This window comes from Lagenorhynchus albirostris, chromosome 10 (genome assembly GCF_949774975.1).
Source record: "Lagenorhynchus albirostris chromosome 10, mLagAlb1.1, whole genome shotgun sequence".
Lineage (NCBI taxonomy): Eukaryota > Metazoa > Chordata > Mammalia > Artiodactyla > Delphinidae > Lagenorhynchus > Lagenorhynchus albirostris.
This window is the reverse complement of record NC_083104.1, coordinates 33,013,310-33,033,559: the sequence shown is the minus strand read 5'-3', so window position 1 is coordinate 33,033,559 and position 20,250 is coordinate 33,013,310. Positions and strand designations below refer to the sequence as shown.

Below are 20,250 nucleotides of genomic sequence, written 5' to 3'. Positions count from 1 at the left end.
CTTCCTTCCTGTTTCCAGCTGTGGCAGTAGCTGTTTCTTTTTTGTCTATTTGCTCAACTTCTTTTTCTTTTAGGAACTACATCTCCCCAACTCCCTGTGGTTTTAGTGGGGTTTTCTAGTCTGACCCACAGTGGCAAGCACCATGGATCCTCTGGACGCTGACTGATCCAGGGGTGAATTCATTAAGCCATCAAGGCCAATCAGAGTTCTTTGAGGGGACTGACACAGAATCAAGGACCTCTCCTTTTGTGAGATTATGAATGATAAGAAAAATATGGGCCTGTGGCTGGTTGTAGCCTTCTGTGATACCATGTATTAAGAATCTGCCTGGGCTTCCCTGGTGGCACAGTGGTTGGGAGTCCGCCTGTCGATGCAGGGGACATGGGTTTGTGCCCTGGTCCAAGAGGATCCCACATGCCGCAGAGTGCCTAGGCCCGTGAGCCATGGCCGCTGAGCCGGCGCGTCCAGAGCCTGTGCTCTGCAACGGGAGAGGCCACAACAGTGAGAGACCCGCGTACCGCACAAAAAAAAAAAAAATCTGCCTAAATGATGGGGCCATATAATATCATTTGAACAGCTAGGTCTATCTGAATCATCTACTCTCCGTAACATCAAAATACAGTAGCAGGGTTTCATTCACTTGTAACCAGAAGAGTACAATACACAAGAAACAGTGTGAAAGATAACAAAAAATATAGTTAGATATAATATTTTATAAGAACACAGGCAAGTCAGAAATGGGCAATACCACCACAGAAGAGTCAAGAAATCTCCAGAAAGCACAGGACTCTAATATGGGATATGGAGATAGATAAGAACAAGATTATCAAGAAAATTAAATGTTTTCCAGCCAGAAGTAATAATACTTGCAAAGTCAAGAGCACTCAATGTGATGTCCACACATAATATTTAATTAATATAAGTTGAAGGAATAACAGAACAAGTATGGACCATGTATCAAGGAAGAGTAAGACAGGACTGATTAAAAAGTATAGATCACTTTTAGTTGCAGTGAAGTAGGAAATAAAAGGAAGATGGGGCTGAATGATAAGCAGTCTTCAGAATCAAGCAAGGAGTCTGCACTTGAATCTGACTGGGAATCATTTATAAACTGGTAAAAAGAAGGCAATAAGGGGCTTCCCTGGTGGCGCAGTGGTTGAGAGTCCGCCTGCCGACGCAGGGGACACGGATTCGTGCCCCGGTCCGGGAAGATCCCACATGCCGCGGAGCGGCTGGGCCCGTGAGCCATGGCCGCTGAGCCTGCGCGTTCGGAGCCTGTGCTCCGCAACGGGAGAGGCCACAACAGTGAGAGGTCCGCGTACCGCAAAAAAAAAAAGAAAAAAAAGAAAAAAAAAAAAAAGAAGGCAATAAGATGGCTTCGGGAAGTTAATAATAAAAACCAAGCTAAAATGGAAGTTGCAACACTAGAAATGATGGTGAAAGAATTCTCAGATATAGTTGAGAATCAAGTATAGTAAAAACAGTGGAGGAATCACCAAAAGAAAGATGAGTAAAAATTGATGGAACTCATGAAAAGGTTGCAGAGAATAAGAGAGAGTGAAGTTTCAAGAAAGAAAGGGAGTCAAAGAAAGGTTTGAAGACAGTAAAGACTAAGAAAAAAATTAGGATATCACTGCGGACATAAAGGCAGTTTCAGTGGAGTTTTGTTATCTTAATTGGAAACTGAATCCCAGTGTTTTAAATCCCAGAGTCAGGGGTGCTTGCTGAGTCATTCAACAACAGTACTGCACAGGGCAAGAACCAACCAGAACAGATGCCACCTGGAGCACAGAAACCAGGTCTGGCAAGTCCCTGTGCGGACAGGGGTTAACTCTTTAGTTGCTGGATTTGGGGGGGTCCCAGGGTAAGAGCTAGAGTGGGACGGGTACTCTGAGGGTTTGGGGTAACCATAGAACTATTTCAATATTTTAACAATCAGTATAGCTATACCTATGCCTCTCAGTTGAGTATCAGCCCTACATAGAAAGCTGCTGCAATTAATAGTGAGAGTTTCCTACGTTTCCAATGCATGGAAGGGAGCACTGGCTAACCCAAAATCATATCCATGTGCCTGTGAGACAGCCTAATACAGAGCCTCTCCAGTACCAGCCTGTGGACTAGGTGCATCAGAAACTACTTTTTTGTGGTTGTGTGTGTGTGTGTGTGTGCGCGCGCGCATGTGTGTGTGTGTGTGTGTGTGTTTTAACTAACAATGACTTGGCCTCTAAAGACATTCCCTTTAAGGACAGGGTGACACAAAGCTCTGTATCTATTTGCAAGTTCCTTGGGCTGGGGAAAAACACATCAAAAGATTTTTTTTATGCCTACATTTTCTTCCCCATTTATGCTACAATATAAATATGTATGCATTATCTGAATATACAGACAGGAATAGCATAGGACAGAAGCAAACAATGTTTCTCCATTCTGGTACTAAAAACGGATTAATAACAACATCAGCATGTTGTTGTATAGAACAATAACAACATGTGTATTGATTACTAAGGCAAGCACTGTGCTAGAAAATCTCATTTAATCTTGCCCATAACCCTATGAATTAAGTATTTATTTTACCTACTTTATAGGTCAGGATATCCACAAAAGGGAAATAACTTGCCTAAGATTTTCTCTTTTGTTGAAATAACTTTCTGGACTCAAGAGGGTGCCTTATCAACAAACCAGAACTTTTAACTTCCATGTGCCTGTAAATGTCCTACTAGACCAGAAACACAGTATATCCAGTCAGCCAACCCCCAAACACGAAACCAACTCTGGGCTCGGAACTTATTCCCTTATTCCTTTTCACCTCAAACAAGGTTGACTATGCCGCCCCAGCCAATCAGATGCTTTCTATTTTTCTCTTCCTTCTTCTCTTTTCCTTATCCTGTAAAACCTTCCTACCTTCCACCCCATTTTGCAGTTCTCCAAATGAAGACTGCCTGCTTCATGATAACACTTCATGAAGTGCTTGTTTGTATCACCGTAATTATCTTCTCTAATCATTTTTTAAACACCTTTCACAAACTGGAATGATTCCCTCCACATAGCCTTCTCTTGAATAGGAGTGAGGAGGCCACACACTGTGACCTTGCTGTTCCCAGGACAATATCAGGACAGATTGGCCTCAGAGACAGTCAGCCACCTAGAAGCTGGGCTCTTTTGGTCCTTTCCTCCACACAGTACTTTTAGCCTTTAAAGATCACTGAGCAAGGTCAAAAGGAAACAGTGAAGATGTTGGGAAGAGAGGAAAAGGAGGAAGAAATTTCAGAAACTGCTTCCAGATGACAGGGTAGCCCCTCGGTGTATGCAGCCTGCCCTCCCAAGGCTGGATCCATGTTATCTTTCACAAACATTTGAATACAAAGAATGCTTGAATTCCCAGAAATTCAGTGAAATACTACTTTGCAAAATTGTGAATGCATTTCAGGGAGTAATAAAAAGACGAACACCTGACACTTCTATTCTCTTCCAACACTCTTTGGGAAAAGATCAGGTGAAGAAGTTCTCCTTACTGGCCTTCTAGCAACCTGAACTCACTCTTCCAATTCCTTTTAACACTCCCCCAAAGCCCCCAACAGCCCTGGTTTGGGGCCTCATTCTCAGGATCTCCAAAACATACTGCAAATCCTTCTATGTTCAACAAGCTTGTCTCATGGAAAAAGCAACAGGTGGCAGAGGAATTCAGGCCACCCCAAGTCACCAACAAGGCCTGAGGGATGTGGAAAGTGGACCATGCCTTAGGGATGAGGCATGTGACGGCCGGTACACTGTCATTACTGAAAGTTGAAGGGGGAGTTCACTTGAGGCCTGTGGTTGACTTCTCAACTCCGCTGGAGGGGGGTGCGCACGTCAATAAGGAAACTGCAATGCCTAAATAAACAATAAGCTGGGAACCTGAGCACCAGCAAGGGAGAGGGCAGGGGCTGCTGGCCTGAGCAGAGCTGGCCAAGACGGAGCAAACAAAACAAAGCTTTAAACTTTGCAAGAATGCCATGTCAATTCAGACTCCCCAGGCAGGCCCTTTGAGAGCCCAAATTGCCGGTCACCAAACCTCCAGACTCAGTAGAATTTTTAAAGCAGGACACTTTGTTCAATCCCTTCATTTGCCAGATGAGAATAGTGAGAGCCAGAGGGGACAAGTGACTTGCCAAGGACCCAGCAAAGTCCCTGGGTCATTTATTATACCACAGGCCTACTGGGAGTTGCTATTTTTTTCTCCACTGGTTTCTCATTTCAAAGACACTTTTAAAGTCTTTCCACATGCAAACTGTGCTAAATTCAGAGCTAAGACTCTGAAGTAAGCTTGTTAAATTCTTTCTCTCTGGTGGTCCTTGCTCAAAGGTACCACCTCTATTTTTCTTTTTTAAACAGGTAAAATTCAATTTTCAGACTGAAAAGGAAGGGATGGAGGAGCAGAGAATTCCTTGAGCATCTATTGTATGCCAGGATTTTCCCACACCTTAAGACATTTTAATTCCCACCGCAACTCTGCGCAGCCTGGTATCATGGTCCCATCTTACAGAAGAGAAAGCTGGACTTCAGAGAAGCACTAAGTGGCAGGACCAGATTCTCAATTTCCATAAATAACATAAGCTTCTCCACTTTGGAGCCTTTTCAGTTCAGCAAAAGAAACCAGAATAGAAGAAACTGTGTATCTTTAAGACTTTTGATAGATGGTTTTTCTTTCAACAAACTTATTGATGTTTTTCCTAAATTATAATTCCTGATCATCCCTATATAATGAATGCACACTACTGAAAACATAAAAATATAGGGGGGAGAAAGAAGAAAAAAATCCTTTCTAATCTCCCCTTCTAGAATTAGTGTCAACATTTTGGTACATTTTTTTCCCCAAGCTTTTATTCCACACTGATAAATATAACCTCTTTATATATTATTAAGACTCTAACTACTATACACCTTAGAAATGCATCTCCTAGTTGGTTATTCTATAATTCATTTTATTTTTTAATCTTTGAGTAACCAAAGTTATTGACCCTTTCTTTTATAATATCTTCATTTTTTAATAATGGCCTTATTGATATACAATATTTATAACATAAAATTCACTTTTTTAAAGTGTACAATTCAGTGATTTATGCAACCATCACCACGATCTAATTCCAGAATAGTTTCATCACCCCAAATTGTTGTACCTATTAGCAGTCACTCCTTTTTCTCCTCTCCCCTTAGCTCCCTGCAACCAGTAATCTACTTTCTATCTCTATGGATAAGCCTATACTGGACATTTCATATAAATGGAATCATATAAGATGCCTTCTGCAACTGGCTTCTCTCATTTAGCATGTTTTCAAGGCTCATCAATGTTATAGCATGTATCAGTCCTTCATGTCTTTTCAGTGCTGAATAATATTCCACTATATGGATATACCATATTTTGTTTATTCATACAAGATAGTGAACATTTGGGTTGCTTTAGGTTTTTGACTATTATTAACAATTATAATATGAACATCTGTGTATAGGTTTTTGTGTGTACACGTTTTCGAGTTGTTTGGGTGTATATGGTAACTCTACATTTAACATTTTGAAGAACTGCCAAATAGTTTTCAAAAATGGACTGAACCATTTTAGATTCCTACCATCAATACATGAGGGTCCAGCTTTTCCACATCTTCCCAGCACTTGTTATTGTCTGTCTTTTTATCTTAGTCATCCTAGTGGGGGCTAAGTTTTATCTAATTGTGGTTTAGATTTGCATTTCCCTTTTGACAAATCACACTGGACATCTTTTCATGTCCTTATTGGCCATTTGCATGTTTCCATTGAAGAAATGCCCATTCAAATCCTTTGCCCAATTTTTAATAGCATTATTTGTCTTTTTATTTTTGAGTTTTTCTTCCTTTATTTTTCAATGAACTTTGTAATTAAAGTATACTATACATAGGAAAGTAGCCAAATCACAGGTTTTCAGTGTGATGAATTATAATAAAGTGAACATGGCTGATTACATACAAACCATAACATAAAATAGAATATTACTTCTACTCCAGAAGCTTCGTTCACTCCCCCTCCCAACCTCCCCACCCTCCCTCCTCCTCCAGATTAACCACTATCCAGACATCTAACACCATTGATTACTATTTTTGGAACACATATAAACAGAATCATATTGTATGTATTCTTTTGTGTCTGGCTTCCTTCCACACCATTTTGGAGTTATTCAATTATGTTGTTACATGAAGCAATAGCTTGGTCCTTCACATTGCCATATAGCATTTCATTGTATGAATATTTCACTATTTATTTATCCACTCCACTGTTGACAGCTATTTCATTTGTTTCAAGTTTTTGGTTATTCCATATGTAATTATGTTTTGTACCTTCTATTTAAATTACGTCTTGCTTACCATTGTTAGATTTGCTCCTAGATAGTGTGGGTTTTTTAATACCATCCTAAATTATATTGTTTTCTAAATTTCATTTCATAATTGTTTGTCACTGGTATGCAGATGATTCATTTTTGTATACTGACCAGCTGTTTAAGTTCATTTATTAATCTAGTAGTTTATATATGGATTCATTGAGATTTTTTACACACAAAATTATGGTGCCTGTGAATAAAAGGGTTTTATTTCTTCCTTTATAATTCTTATACCTAGGATATCCAGAATATTGTTGAGTAGAAATGATAGTAATAGGCATTCTTGTCTTGTTCCTTATATTATAAGGAAAGCTTTATATATTTTACCATTAAATATGATACTTGCTATAGCTTTCTTGTATCTACCTCTTATCAGATTAAAATTCTCTCCTAATCTAAGTCTGATAAAAGCGTTTTTTGGGTTTTTTAGCATAAATGAATGTTGCATTTATCAAATGTTTTCTCTGCATTCACTGAAATTAATTTTTCTCCTTTATCCTGTTAATGTGGTAAATAACATTGATATCCAAATATTAGTCCAACCCTGCCTTCCTGGAATAAGCACAACTTGGTCACTGTCACTACATTCAGTTCACTAGAATATTTTGCACTGATCTTTATGATAGATTGTTTGTAATTTTCCTTTCTTGTAATGGCTTTGTTGGGTATTGATATCAAGGTTATACTGGATTCATAAAATAAAATGGGAAGTGTTTCCTCTTTTTCTATTCTCTGGTATAGTTTCTGTATGACTGATACCGTTTTTTCTTCAAATGTCTAGTAAAATTCATTGAAGAAGCCATCTGGGACTACGGGATTTTTTGTTTGGTTTGTTTTTTAGATTTTTTTTTTGGTGGTAAGGTTTCAAATCATAGAAACATTTTCTTTAATATACAGGACTACTCAGATATTCTAGATATTCTGTTTCTTCTCATCCAGTTTTGATAAGTTGTATTTTTAAAAGAATTAATCTAAAATTTCAACTTTATTATCACAATGTTGTTAATAAAATCCCCTGATATTTTTAAAGTCAGTAAGATTGATAGTGATGCCCCCTTTCAATCCTGGTATTGTTTGTCTGTCTCTATTTTTCTCAATGATTCTGACCAGGAGATCTGTTAATCTCTTCAAAGAATCAGTGTTTAGCTTTTATATTCCCTTGTTGTATATGTTTGGTTTCTATTTCATTAATTTCAGCTTTTATCTCTATTATTTCTTTTCTCCCACATTCTTATGGTTTCATTTGATGTTCCATTGCTTTTTACATTTAAAAAGTCTTCTCTCAACCAAACTGAATGACTTGCTCTTCCCCAGACACGTCTCATAATTTCCAACCTCCTTGCCTTTGCTGATATGGTTCCCACTGTTTATAAATAATCCTTCTACCCACTATCAAAATCATGCCATTTTTTTCAAGGCCCTCCCCAAATGCTATCTCCTCCAAGAAGCATTCCCTGTCCCTCTCTTATTTGATATCCTCTGAGTCTCTGCAGCCCATTTTGCTGTTCTTAGGTCACTATTTAGATCCAGGCTTATATACTCCCTTCCACTAGCCCCTTAAAGACTGAGCGCTCACTTTTTCTGAAAGGCCCACCATGGTGCTGTATACAATATAGCTGCTTGGTAAGCACTGGTATTTGTAATTCAACTTCAGGAGTTATAGTCACACAAAATAAACCTGTTTATAGCAGGAATTAGCAACTCAGACATTTAGATTCAAACACATATAAGAAGAGTTTGGGCAAAAAAAAAGTCTCACTTTTTTAATCTTTCTTGCTTCTAAATGACAACCATATATCATCCAGAGCTAACATTTAACTTGACATTTTGCTTTTTCTGGCTATCACTTAAAACCCACATTTTTCCCCTTATTTAAGGAAAATAGTTTTAAAAAAAAACACAAAACCGTGTCCCATTTAAGTTGAAAGATGAGAAAATGAAGAAATTTCTCAAGAAAAAAAAAAGCTAAAGGATAATTTCTGGTATCGTAAGTGGATAGGGCACATCAAAAACACAGGGCTTTGCAAGTTTAAATGAGTTATGCTCCACACTACTATAAAGGCTTCAGGGCAAGACTTAAAACTCAAGGGAAAAAAACAGGGCATATGTTGGCTGTAGGGTACATATTTGGAGCCCCATGTGCAGGACTGATAACATATACATGTAAAAAGGATGAATCTTGCCTTACAGCGCAATGTACAATATTGCCCCTTTCCAAATATATCAAATAGAACTTTCCAGCTCTCATGAGCTGCCTCAACCTGTTCTATGATGCAAAACTCAGTGCCTAATTTCCAAAGTGTGGAAAGAAAAACTAGTTGAACTGATGGGTCCTCTTCAGTAAAAGCAGACTGGAAGAGTAGAGAGTCTAAGAACTTCAGAGAAGAAACCCATGTTCAAATCTCAGCTGCCAACCTACCAGCTGTATGACCTTGGGCAGGTTGCCCATCTTCTCTAAACCATGGCTTTCTCATCTGTGAAATGGGGCTAATTTTACCTACTCATGGGTCATACGTCAGATGCCTTGCACCTGACTCCACATGTGTGGAGTGGTGTTCGGGCTATAGCTGTCACTGGTGATGTAGGTGGTAATTTTGTTGTTATTGCTGTTTTTCTGTTTAGTAGCCACAAAAGGAGTTATGGCCTATTTTTAAGGCCTAAAAAGCCATCAAACTGGCTTGATTAGAAAAAACGAGGCTTGACACCAATTTGCTACAAACACATCATCTTGGGAGAAGAAACAATGCTGAGTGCAGTGTTTAGACTCAGATAAGTAACAGTTCAAAATTTGGATGAAATAAACCGGGGTAGGCCCTAGAGCCAAAGAAAACATTTAAGCCACTTCATGGTATTCCTGACCAGATCCCAAGACTCAAATTAAATTCACACTAGGAAATGGGATACTTTCAATGGCCAAGGTTGGAATTTGCAATCTCTCCCTTCCTAGTTATGAGATGTTGGGAAAAGTTACCAAGTAGTTCTTGCCTTCTCCATATTCCAGTGTATCCCTTCCATGCCTGGTGAAACTGAATTGACTGAATTTGATCAAACACCAAGTTATCTCTTAAGAGAAAATCAACTCAACTACAGGTCAGTCAACCCCATGCAGAAGAACAGCAGACATCTGCCTGAACACAAAGATGAGGCTTGGTTTTTAGTTTTAAAAGCAAAAGATCAACCTCACCATAGAGTTAGCACCTGAATGCAAAGTCATATTCTTTCATCAATAGCACATCTACAAGGCAGCAATTTCGTCAAGCTCAATCTTGAATTGCTTACTACTCAGTTTCCATAGAAAAGCTCATTGGTGTAAATGTTACACAAGAACCACCACTCATGACACACAAGTGCAGCGGCTGGTCATGTGACGAGAAACCTAAATAACTACAATTCTCACTTCAGTTACCACAGAAATATTGTCACATAGTCACATTATACCCCTAACTTCTTAATCCACTTTAGTTAACAAGTTCACCAAATCAAGTACATTTTCTGTGACTCTTACTAAAACGCTTATGTCACTCATGTATGTCCCATTTGATAAATTCTGAATTCAGTGCTAGCATAAAGTTTGTTTTTCTTAATGAATGTCATTTAATTTATTAAAGCAAATGAGAATTAGGAAATTCCATGCTTTTTCTTACAGCCTGAGCTGTTAAATTTGGAGTGAAGGTTTATGCTCCATTCTCAGTAATTATTATTATTATTCTAGGGTTGGTTCGTTTTTTCACATTTTTTAAAAACACAACTTTCTCCCTGTCCCTTCCTTCTGTGATTATTGGAGATGCTGCAGCCATCTTGCTCAGACAGGCAGAAAGGGGCTGTCTGAAAACAGAGCTCATGTGAAGAAAGCTAAAATAAGAGATGGAATGAGAGAAAATGGAATCTGTTAACATCTTTTGAGCCCCAGGATCAAGCTATGCCTGAAGCAATACCGGTTTTTCCAGTTAAGTGGAAAGGATACACTCCTTTTAGGCTTTAGCCATTTTGAATTAGATTTTCATTCACTTAGAAGTTTTAACAAAGAAAAAAAAATTTGAGATTATCTGACAAGTACTGTCACTACTCTAATTCATTTTTGTTAAAAAAAAAAAAAAAGAAAAAGTTGGGGGGGACTTCCCTGGTGGTGCAGTGTTTAAGAATCCGCCTGCCAATGCAGGGGACATGGGTTCATTCCCCGGTCCAGAAGATCCCACATGTCGCGAAGCAACTAAGCCCGTGCGCCACAACTACTGAGCCTGCTCTCTAGAGCCTGTGAGCCACAACTACTGAAGCCTGTGTGCATAGAGCCTGTGCTCTGCAACAAGAGAAGCCACTGCAATGAGAAGCCCACACACCGCAACGAAGAGTAGCTCCCGCTCGCCACAACTAGAGAAAGCCCACACACAGCAACGAAGACCCAACGCAGCCAAAAATAAATAAAATTTTTTTTAAAAACTGGATAGAGCTTTACGAATGAACCCAAGAAAGTAAAACTTTTGTTTATGTCATGTCAAATTTATAATAAAAGTAGGTTAAAAACACATTCTTTCAAAGGAATTAACATTAAAGAAAAAAGAGGAAAGAAGCCCTTTTAACTACCTTTTTATTCACAGTTCTCCATAAGAGCAGAAAAGAGAAGCTAAGAATCTTTAGACACAAAAGCAAGAAACGGAGGAGTACTGCAACATTTACGAGAAAACTAACGTTTCTGAAAAACACATGCAATGTTCTAAGTGCAAACCTGGAACATACCTGCCAGACCAAACCAAGATCAAAATTAAAACTTGGAGCTTCCTGCAGTAAGATAAATCACAAATAACTTCATTCGCTTTGCTTCCTTTTATTTTCATTCAGGTGACTTTACCCCCCCTGGTTCAACTGGCTGGCAGCAGCCGTGATGGCTGCAAGTGAATTGCCCCCACTTTGGTGTGTGCAGATGGCCCTCCCTGACAGACATATTTTCACAACTCTAAAAGCCCAGAGGGGTACATAGAGATCTACTAGAACTACCAGACTGTGGTTCTAAAAGTGCTTTCATTTGGACAAGATTTCACAGATGTTCACAACAAACACCTTTCTTGAGTTGATGCAAAGCATATTTTTGGAGAAGATGAGGAGTCACAATTTCACCCTCAGTTTCTCTAAGAAGCAAGGGAAAAGTAGGGGTAAGTTCTAAACCTTAACTCGTGTCATCTCCCTGAAACTAAAGGTCCAAATTACTCTAGGAAAGCTCCTTTTAACTTCAGATTTTGCCAAGGCACTAGATGATATTGATGTTTACCCAAGGTGTTTAAATTAAAATACAACCAATGTCTCAAGTCCCACCCATCAGGTTTAAGGGTCAGTTCTATTTGGTAGTCAACCCTAAGTCTTGTAAAATATGGCTTTCCAATATTCCCTCCAATTTCAAACAGATATAATATACAAAATCAGAAGAGATCACAGGCTCTGTCACAACCTACACACATGGCTGAGGAGATGACCCTCTACCAGCTGCCTCCATAACTCAATTTATGCATGTTAAGTATAGATGCTAATGGGACCCAGACTTCTCCACTGACAAAACAGAAGGCAGTGCTTTGTAAATTAACACACGACCAAAAGACAATAGAAAAACTCCAGGCTCAGTTCCCTGACAAGTATATAAGTATATTGACTATCAATGTCCTAAAAATAAATGTGTTCTTCTACAAATCAGGATCACTGGCATCCATTAAAAAAAAAAAAAAAACCCTCTGGACTCAATTTACTGATAACATATGGATGTGAATGTGCCCTAAAAATTATATTTTATGCCTTCTCATGTAGATAGCCTAAATGAGTGCTTTATTTAACTATTTTTTGTTTTCTAATAAAACATATGATGCTAAAAAAGAGTAAGCTATAATCAGAGTTTCTACTTATAAAAGTCACAAAAAATTACTAATTGTACAGAGAACTTTATCAGGAAAATGCCCACTGCTCTGGGATAGATGTCATTCCTGGTTTCTCCAAAGGTTTTTGAAACTCAATCTTTACTTCTTTTTTTTTTTTTTAAAGATAATTAGGAAATAGTTTTATATACATCCTCTTCTATTACTAATTGTGCTGGAACTGCGGAGGGAGGTATGGAGGTGGGTAGAAGGAGGACTAAACGACTCTTTGCAAAAAAATAAAATAAAATCTTTTGTCTTGTCTTTTTTTCTTTTAAGCCTTAGCCAAGTTTCAAGTTTGGTTCCAATGTGAAGTGAGGATGAAATCTGTTATGAGATTCTACACTCCCCCACAAGTATAGAATGGTAAGTTTATTTTCAAAATAGTGCTAAGTAAAAATTACACAAATTCAAAATGAATTGATGAGCCAATATTAGCTTTCTTTAAATCTTACTATCATTTGATCCCTTTGATAATATTTTTCAAACCAATTTGCTACAAATGCAGTATAAGTGCCTTGAATCATGTAACCTCAGTTAGGGGACAAAGTTTTAAAGCAAATGTTCTACATTATTTCCACAAAAATCCACTTGGATGAAGACACTGTCATTGACTAGAAAAAAAAATACGAAGTCAGAATTGTACACACCAGGAACTCAGTAGCTCGTATTAGTTTCTTTTTCCCCAGGACTTGGGAATTTGGGGGCAGACAATTCAAAATCATGTGCTACAAGACAGAAAAATCATTACCCTATCAACAAGTTTCAGAAGTCTTTTGTAGGATGATGGTGACCAGCAAACTCTCAAATGTTAAACTTATGCATGAAATAACCAGATTGCAAACATCATCATTATAAATTTTTTTTCTTCAGGGAACAACGTAAATCAAGAATTATTTATTCTTAAGATAAATACTATTTGCTTCCTTCTGTCAAAAACTAGAAGTAAAAAGACTTCAAATTTCTATCAACTGACAAAGCAACTGGCTTTCATTTAGATCTGTTTCTTTACAGCTTGCTCATCATTATTTACTTCATTATTCTTTAAATGCCCTAAATCCATGCAAGAGGATCTTTGCTTCTTTTAAATATCTCTATGCATCCACTGCTAAATAGAATACCTTGTGAGTATTTAATAAATTATTGTTAATTCCAGACTTGGTTAGGAGAAAATACTGGAGTCATAAGAAAGTATTCTTTGAAAAGTAAATTTTGCTGATAGCATAATTTTAATCATTTAACGCCTCCATTGCATGTACAACAACTTCTCTTTGCAAATCTTAGTTTCTCAAGGTATCTTTTCATTGTAATGTGAATGGGAGGAAAAAAAGAATTACTCTAGCTTTAGAAATTTACTTTTAAAGCACATACAAAACCTCTCTTAGGGTTGAAAGCATTGGCTATGCTCTGGAAATCAACCCAGCTCCTTTCAGACAAGGGATACTTGAGCCCTTTATTCTTTTGCCCAGAAAAGGCATCCTAATTAAAGGAATAAATTAAATGCACCAGAGAAGGCCAAAAAAAAAAAAAATCAAGAAGAAAAGCACCCACCAGGGTGTCTAGAGAAAAACACAAGGTTCATTTCACATGTTTGTGTTAGGCACCATCAAGTTTAAAACAAACTCCAGGGGAACAGCTGTTTTTGAGAAATGTGAACAGCTCCTACCTTCATTTCAATGACAGTCTGGAGAGCCTTCGTCTTGGCTGGCTCTGGCTGAAGTTGGCTTCTTCGGTGTAATTCCTGGGGAGGAACACGATAGAAATAAGCCTGACGGTTCATCCTTCCGTTATACCATGACCTTTACACAGGTACCACTCAGCCCACCAAGTCCAGGCTCGCTGTGTACAGACATAAACAAGCCACAGGTGCCTCTTCCCCCACCCTCTTTAGCATCCCTCCTGCCTGGAGCCTGCGTTGCGGTGAAAAGCTCCTGGCACATGCGCTATTTCTGAAACTTCCATCAATAATTAATGTCAACTGTGACAAAGCCAGCAAGTAATCATAGTCCAAATACTGTTCAACACTGGGGCTGTTGCCCAGCCATCAAATCATAGTTTAGTAAATTACATTACTCCGTGCTCCCAATACAAACACAGCAAGGAAACGGAGGAAAGAAAATGACTAACGTAGTTGCAAATCTGCTGCACGGGTGGCATTTTGCTACTGAAGTAGGTTTGAAATGAGCAATTTAAAACATTTTCAGTACAACTGTGTCACTTTTTGGAGTGAATTGGTCTGATGAAACCCTATGAATCTCTTGCTTCCTAATTTACAGTTTCAGTCCTTGTTCAAATCACATCTGTATGTGATATGCTTATGCATTCATGATGCCAAGAAATTAAAACTGGCATTAATATCAACAGTGTTAGAGGGGAGAAAAAATGGTTAAATCCAGATGTAGACCCAGTAACTTCTTTAGGTAAAAAGCAAAAAAAATTACAATTTTAAGCTTCAAGGCTTACTTTTTACATGCCTCTTCTCAAAAAGAAATTAAAAAAGAGTCTGTCAAAACTTTGAAAGATTGATTTGGCAGAAGAGAAGAGATAAGGTTTGTTCAGTTCATGCTTTGATTTCCTTAATGATAATTATCAACACTTTTATGAAAGTAGGCCATGACAGGAGTAAACAAAAGTGCTCATGCATGTCCACACTGCTGATACAATTACTCACCTACAATTACTCACCTAAGTGAGTAATTGCACCTATGGAGCAATTCCATTAAGACTTATTTGACTTATAAGTCACCTATGGATAATTCCATAAGATTTATTTGCTTCCTGAAAAGTCATTTAAAGTCGACATGGAGTAGTTTTAGGTCTTTACATTCCATTGGACCGCCAACATTTCAAAAAACAGGAAAGAAAAACCTTGGGTGTTAAAGAAGAGGACCAACATAATTTCTGGCTTTATCTAAGTAAAGACATTAAAATTAACCCTACGTCCACCACTACCATCTACTATCATCACCATTTCATTAAGATAGAACATATTTATGTAAAAATTGTCAGAATAACACAATTGCACACAAAAAGATAGTCCTTCCCTGGATTCCAAGATAAGAAAACAGGCAACCTTTCACCCATGTCCTATTACATTGTTCTTATTTTCCAGCAGTCCAAGAAGACTTGGTCAAGGGCCAAGGTGCATAAGTCTAGAGATCAGTACTGGGGAAGTACTACTACAGCTCTGCACTGTAGCATATCTTCTTCTCAAAGTCATCACTGGCACACAAAACTACTTCTCAGACTTCAATCTGAGCAGAACTAGAATTAGTGCTTCCTCACTGTTCAAAATGGCCTCAACATCAGTTAGGACATTTTTGCCCCTAACGTATTTCTGGAAGGGATGAGGTCAGGTATTACTGACTCCAGTTCCAGCACACCACCGGGCACCTCACATAAGGACTTCAGGCTAAAAAACAGAGCTATTTAGCCCTCAACATAACTTCCAAGATTGTTGGAGTTCACTAGACCAATAAAATCTTATAGATGACAAAACAGAAAGTAAGTCACTTGTTAGAGTTGTTCCACAGTAAGTGGTAGGAGTAACACATTTCATAGGTCACCAATTCTGATACCATGTGGCATCAAAAACATCTTAATGAAAAAAGCTGAGAATGAAATTCATAATTTCATACCATAGCCAGTCAAGTTCCAGAATAAAAATCATATGATAATTTGAGGAGAGAGGTTAAGATTGTATAAAACAAAAATAATCATGAAGCAACTAACCAACACAACAAAAATAAAACCATAGGGTAAAGACATGTGCCATTATAATTTCTGCCAAGCATGAAAAGATTTTTAAGAGCAACCATGCAATGACAAAGCTAAACTTGTAGCAATAGTTTTGCAAAAATGAAAACAGAGCTCTCTTTGCTATAATTATACGAGTTCTATTATAATATAAACCAGCTCAAAATCCAGATTGGGCCCTCACCCTCTCTGTCACTCCTTAAAAAAATAAAATCTCCAATTACCCAAGAAGTGCAATATTCCTACCCTAACTACATTATATTTCAATCAATTCTTGCTTCACAGTTTCTGAGGATCACCTTAATTCTTAAGGTGTCAGGTAAGTGAAGATTATAAGCCACCTGCAGACTTTAGGGATTGTCTGAAAGTCCCATCTCAGACACTTTATCCATCTCTGAGATTCAGGATCATTAAAATGCACACCCTGACTGCGGTAGAGAGGACCAGTTGCCCAACAAAGATTTGTGTGCCTCTTCATCAGTGTAGAGCTATTGCTAGGAAGTACCACCACCAACACCCTTGTATCCAGGTGAGACCATGTGACCTATTTCTGGCCAGTGGAATGTGGGTAAAAATGAAGAACTCAAGTCCATAAAAACCTCCTACCCTGTCCTCAACTCTCCCTCTTTTCCTGTCTGCTGACTAGAAGTAAAGGACTCCAAGACCCAAGAAGATGGCAGAACCCCAAGATAAAAGGAACCTGGGTTCCTGAAATGCCATGTGAAAAGTCTGCTGAACACCCACACTGGATGGTGGAGCACAGGAAAAATAAATTTCTATTAAGTTAGTCTCTGCGCTTTCAGGCTTTATCCGTAGAGATCCCAGGGCTCTCTGCTTTAACTACTGCAATGGCTGGAAGGAAAAATAATACCTACCTAGTCCTGTATTGTTTGTTGCTTTTGAATCACAAAAGTGATGTTAACGTGTGAGTGCTTGCCAAAGTTTTCTAAACTGAGAGTAAGATGAGTTGGTTGCTGGTGCTCCAACTATCCTTAACCATCTGAAAGATGCACCCATTAGGCACTGATCTTAAATAACTAAAGAATTTCCCCAGCAGCATGTGGTGGAGGGAGGCGAGAGGACAAGATTTAACTTACTCTAGAAGTTTTTAAATGACAGTATTAAACCATCAAGTGAAGTGGTTCTATGCTTTTCTGGGTCACTGATCTCTGTAAGAATCAGACGGAAGCTGTGGATTATCTCCAGAAATGGACACAAAAGCACGCATAAACAAATTTTATACCATTACCACTGGTTCAGAACGCCTGTTCCAACACCCAAGAAGTTCATCTTTGAAACAGACTACAGGCTAAAAGCCACTTATTGAGATGAAAGAGAACCGCATGGGGAGTGGGGAGCCAGGACCCTGTCCAGACCCAGCCTGAGACCTTGGTCATGCCCCTTCCCCTCTCTGATCAGTAAAATAAGCAGTTTTATGAGTGAGTTTCTAATGGCCCTTCCAGCTCTGAGAACACCCAGATTTTTAATAGCAGCTGATTCTGAAAAGCTGATCTCTGGCTGATATTTCTAATCACACTCATTCTCCATTTCAAAAACAGAATAAAAATAAAAGAAGAAGATTGGATATCTCATTGCAACACTGATACCGAGGTTCTTTTTCTATAATCTAATGACTAGGTTGGCCTGAGCTGGTCTAACACTGCCAGCTCCTCCAGCTGTTCAGCATGGAAATATACCAAGACCCCAGAATTTTGAGCATGAAATCTCAAGTGGTTCATCAGGATGACATTACTTGGCAGTTAATGAGAATCTGAAGTCTAGTGAGTTAATCTGGATGGACACTAGCATACAAGATGAGCTTGACAGAATAATGTTTGCACATACCATATACTTTCTCCAGTAGACCAAAAAAAAAAAAAAATCAAAACTTAACTTTCTCTCTAAAGGTAATTTACTATTTTTATCTGGCCTTTCCACCTTACCGTTCTGGTACTCTACTGCTATGTAACAAATCACCCCAAATTTTAGTGGTGTCCAACCACCACCATTTTATTATGCTCATGAATTCTGGGTCAGGAATTCATAAAGGATAGAGTAAGGAAGGCTTGTTTCTAAAGCATGGTGTCAGAGGGCTGGAACAGCTGGGGCTGGTGGATCCACTTCCAAGATGGCTTCTCCACCCATATGTCTAGGGCCTTGGCTGAAAAATAACTTGAAGTCTAGGTTTAGCTGGAATTCTCAATCTGATCAACTATATATGGCCTCTCCATGTGACTTGGGCTTCCTCACAGCATGGCAGCCTCAGGGTACTCCCACCTCCTACATTGAGGTGTAAAGATTCCAAGACCAAGTGTTCCAGCAAATAAGCCAGAAACTGCATGGCCTTTTATTATGTAACCTCAGAAGTCCCATAGCATCACTTCTGCAATGTTATGTTGATTAAAGCAGTCACAAGCCTGCTCAGATTTCAAGGAAGAGTGCCAAAGATTCTGAAGCCATATTTTTAAATTGCCTCTTTTAAGGAACAAAACCAATTGGAGAAACCAACAGGAAAGAAACACTATAATCTCAGCAACAACTCAGGTCAGTCTTAAGATACAGCAGAGTTTCATATATTCAAAAAATAATTTGATGCAAGGGATATAGGAAATACAGCAGTAAACCAAATAGACAAACATCTCAGTCCTCATGTGTTTTTTCATTTCAAATTCCAATTGGAGAGAGGCACAACAATTTAAAAAGGTGACTAAACCAGTTTGTCATAAGTGCTGTGAAGGAAAATAAGTCATGAAGGTGGAGTGGGACATTTGGGAGCTGAGGGATTGATAGCCATTTTAAATAGGGTGATTAGGGAAAGCTTCAGGAAAAGGTGACATCTGAACAAAGATCTAAAGGAAATGAAGGAACCAGTTGTGCAGATATTCCAGGCAGAGGGAATAGTAAATATTTACGTACATGGCTAGAGCTGCATAAGGGATGGGGGAAGTAGTTGGTCGGAGAAGTCCAGGGGTGGGGGATGATGGGAAGATAGGTATACATTTGGAGTCCACTGTAGGGATACTGGTTTTACTCTGAGAAAAATGGGGATCCACTGGAAGGTTCTGAGGAAAGACAAACCATGATACGGATATGATGCACATTCATAAAGGATTACTTCAGCTATTGGACTGAAGTATGGTTTTGGATTGAGGAGGGAGGTAAGAGAAGAACCATAGGGCCTAGTAAGAAGAAACTAGAATAACCCCGACAAGGGATGACAGAACCTTGGACCACAGTGGAGGCAATGGGAAGGAACTCAGTTTGGATGTGCTTTGAAGGTGAGGCTCACTTGACTTCTTGATAGATGGCCTGGGATTAGAGAAAGAGACAAGTAAAGGATGGCTTCAAGGCTTTTAGCCTGAGCAATACGAAGAATGGAGGTGGAATACCAACATAGGCAAGAGTGGGGAGAAGTGGGAGTTATGGGAATCAAGAGTTTGGTTTTGCCTGTGTTAAGTTTGTGATGCTATTAGACATTCAAGTGGAGATGCTGAGTAGGCGGTTTAATAGATGAGTTGGATGTGAGGGGAGAAGTAAAAGCTACAATTACAAATTTCAAATCGGTGAATAGATAGCATTTAAAGCAATGAGCCTAGATAAAACCAACTAGGGACTAAGCATAGAGAGGAGAGGAGAAATCAGAGGACTGAGCCCAGGGGCAATCCAACATTAAGGGGTCTGAGAAGTGAGGAGGAAGCAGCAAAGGAGACTGAGAAGAAATAGAGGTAGGAAAAGAACCAGGAGAGTAGCATCCTGGAAATCAAGTGAAGCAAATAAGCCCAGGATGCAGGAATGACCACCTTATCAATTGCTGCTGAGCAGTTAATAGGATGAAGCCAGAGGAAAGACCACAGGACTTAGCAACAAGCAGGGCATTAATAACCTTGACTATCCAGTAGGTGGATAGTGTGAGTGAAAGTCTGACTGGAATGTGCTGTGGGAGAATGGAAGGAAAAAAGACCTTCGGGCTACTATATTTGCTCAGGCTGCTATATTGCACAATGATTTACTGATCATTTCTTTCATCAAAACTCTGTTTTAGATTTGTACACCCATGTTCATAGCAGCATTATCAGAAAAGCCAAAAGGTGGAAGCAACTGAAGTGTCCATCAACAGATGGATGAATAATCAAATGTGGTGTATACATACAAGGTATTACTCAGCTTTAAAGGAAGGAAATTCTAAAACTTGCTACAACATGGATAAAACTCAAG

General features: G+C 38.8%; 1 protein-coding gene across 1 annotated transcript in view; it reads right to left on the bottom strand.

Annotated features, from left to right (window-relative positions):
- ERC2 (ELKS/RAB6-interacting/CAST family member 2) overlaps nt 1–20,250 on the bottom strand; it is a 610,694-nt gene that overhangs the window by 342,688 nt on the left and 247,756 nt on the right. The window contains exon 3 of the mRNA XM_060164014.1: nt 13,946–14,020. Coding sequence (XP_060019997.1) covers nt 13,946–14,020 — 75 coding nt within the window. The remainder of the gene's footprint in view (nt 1–13,945; nt 14,021–20,250) is intronic.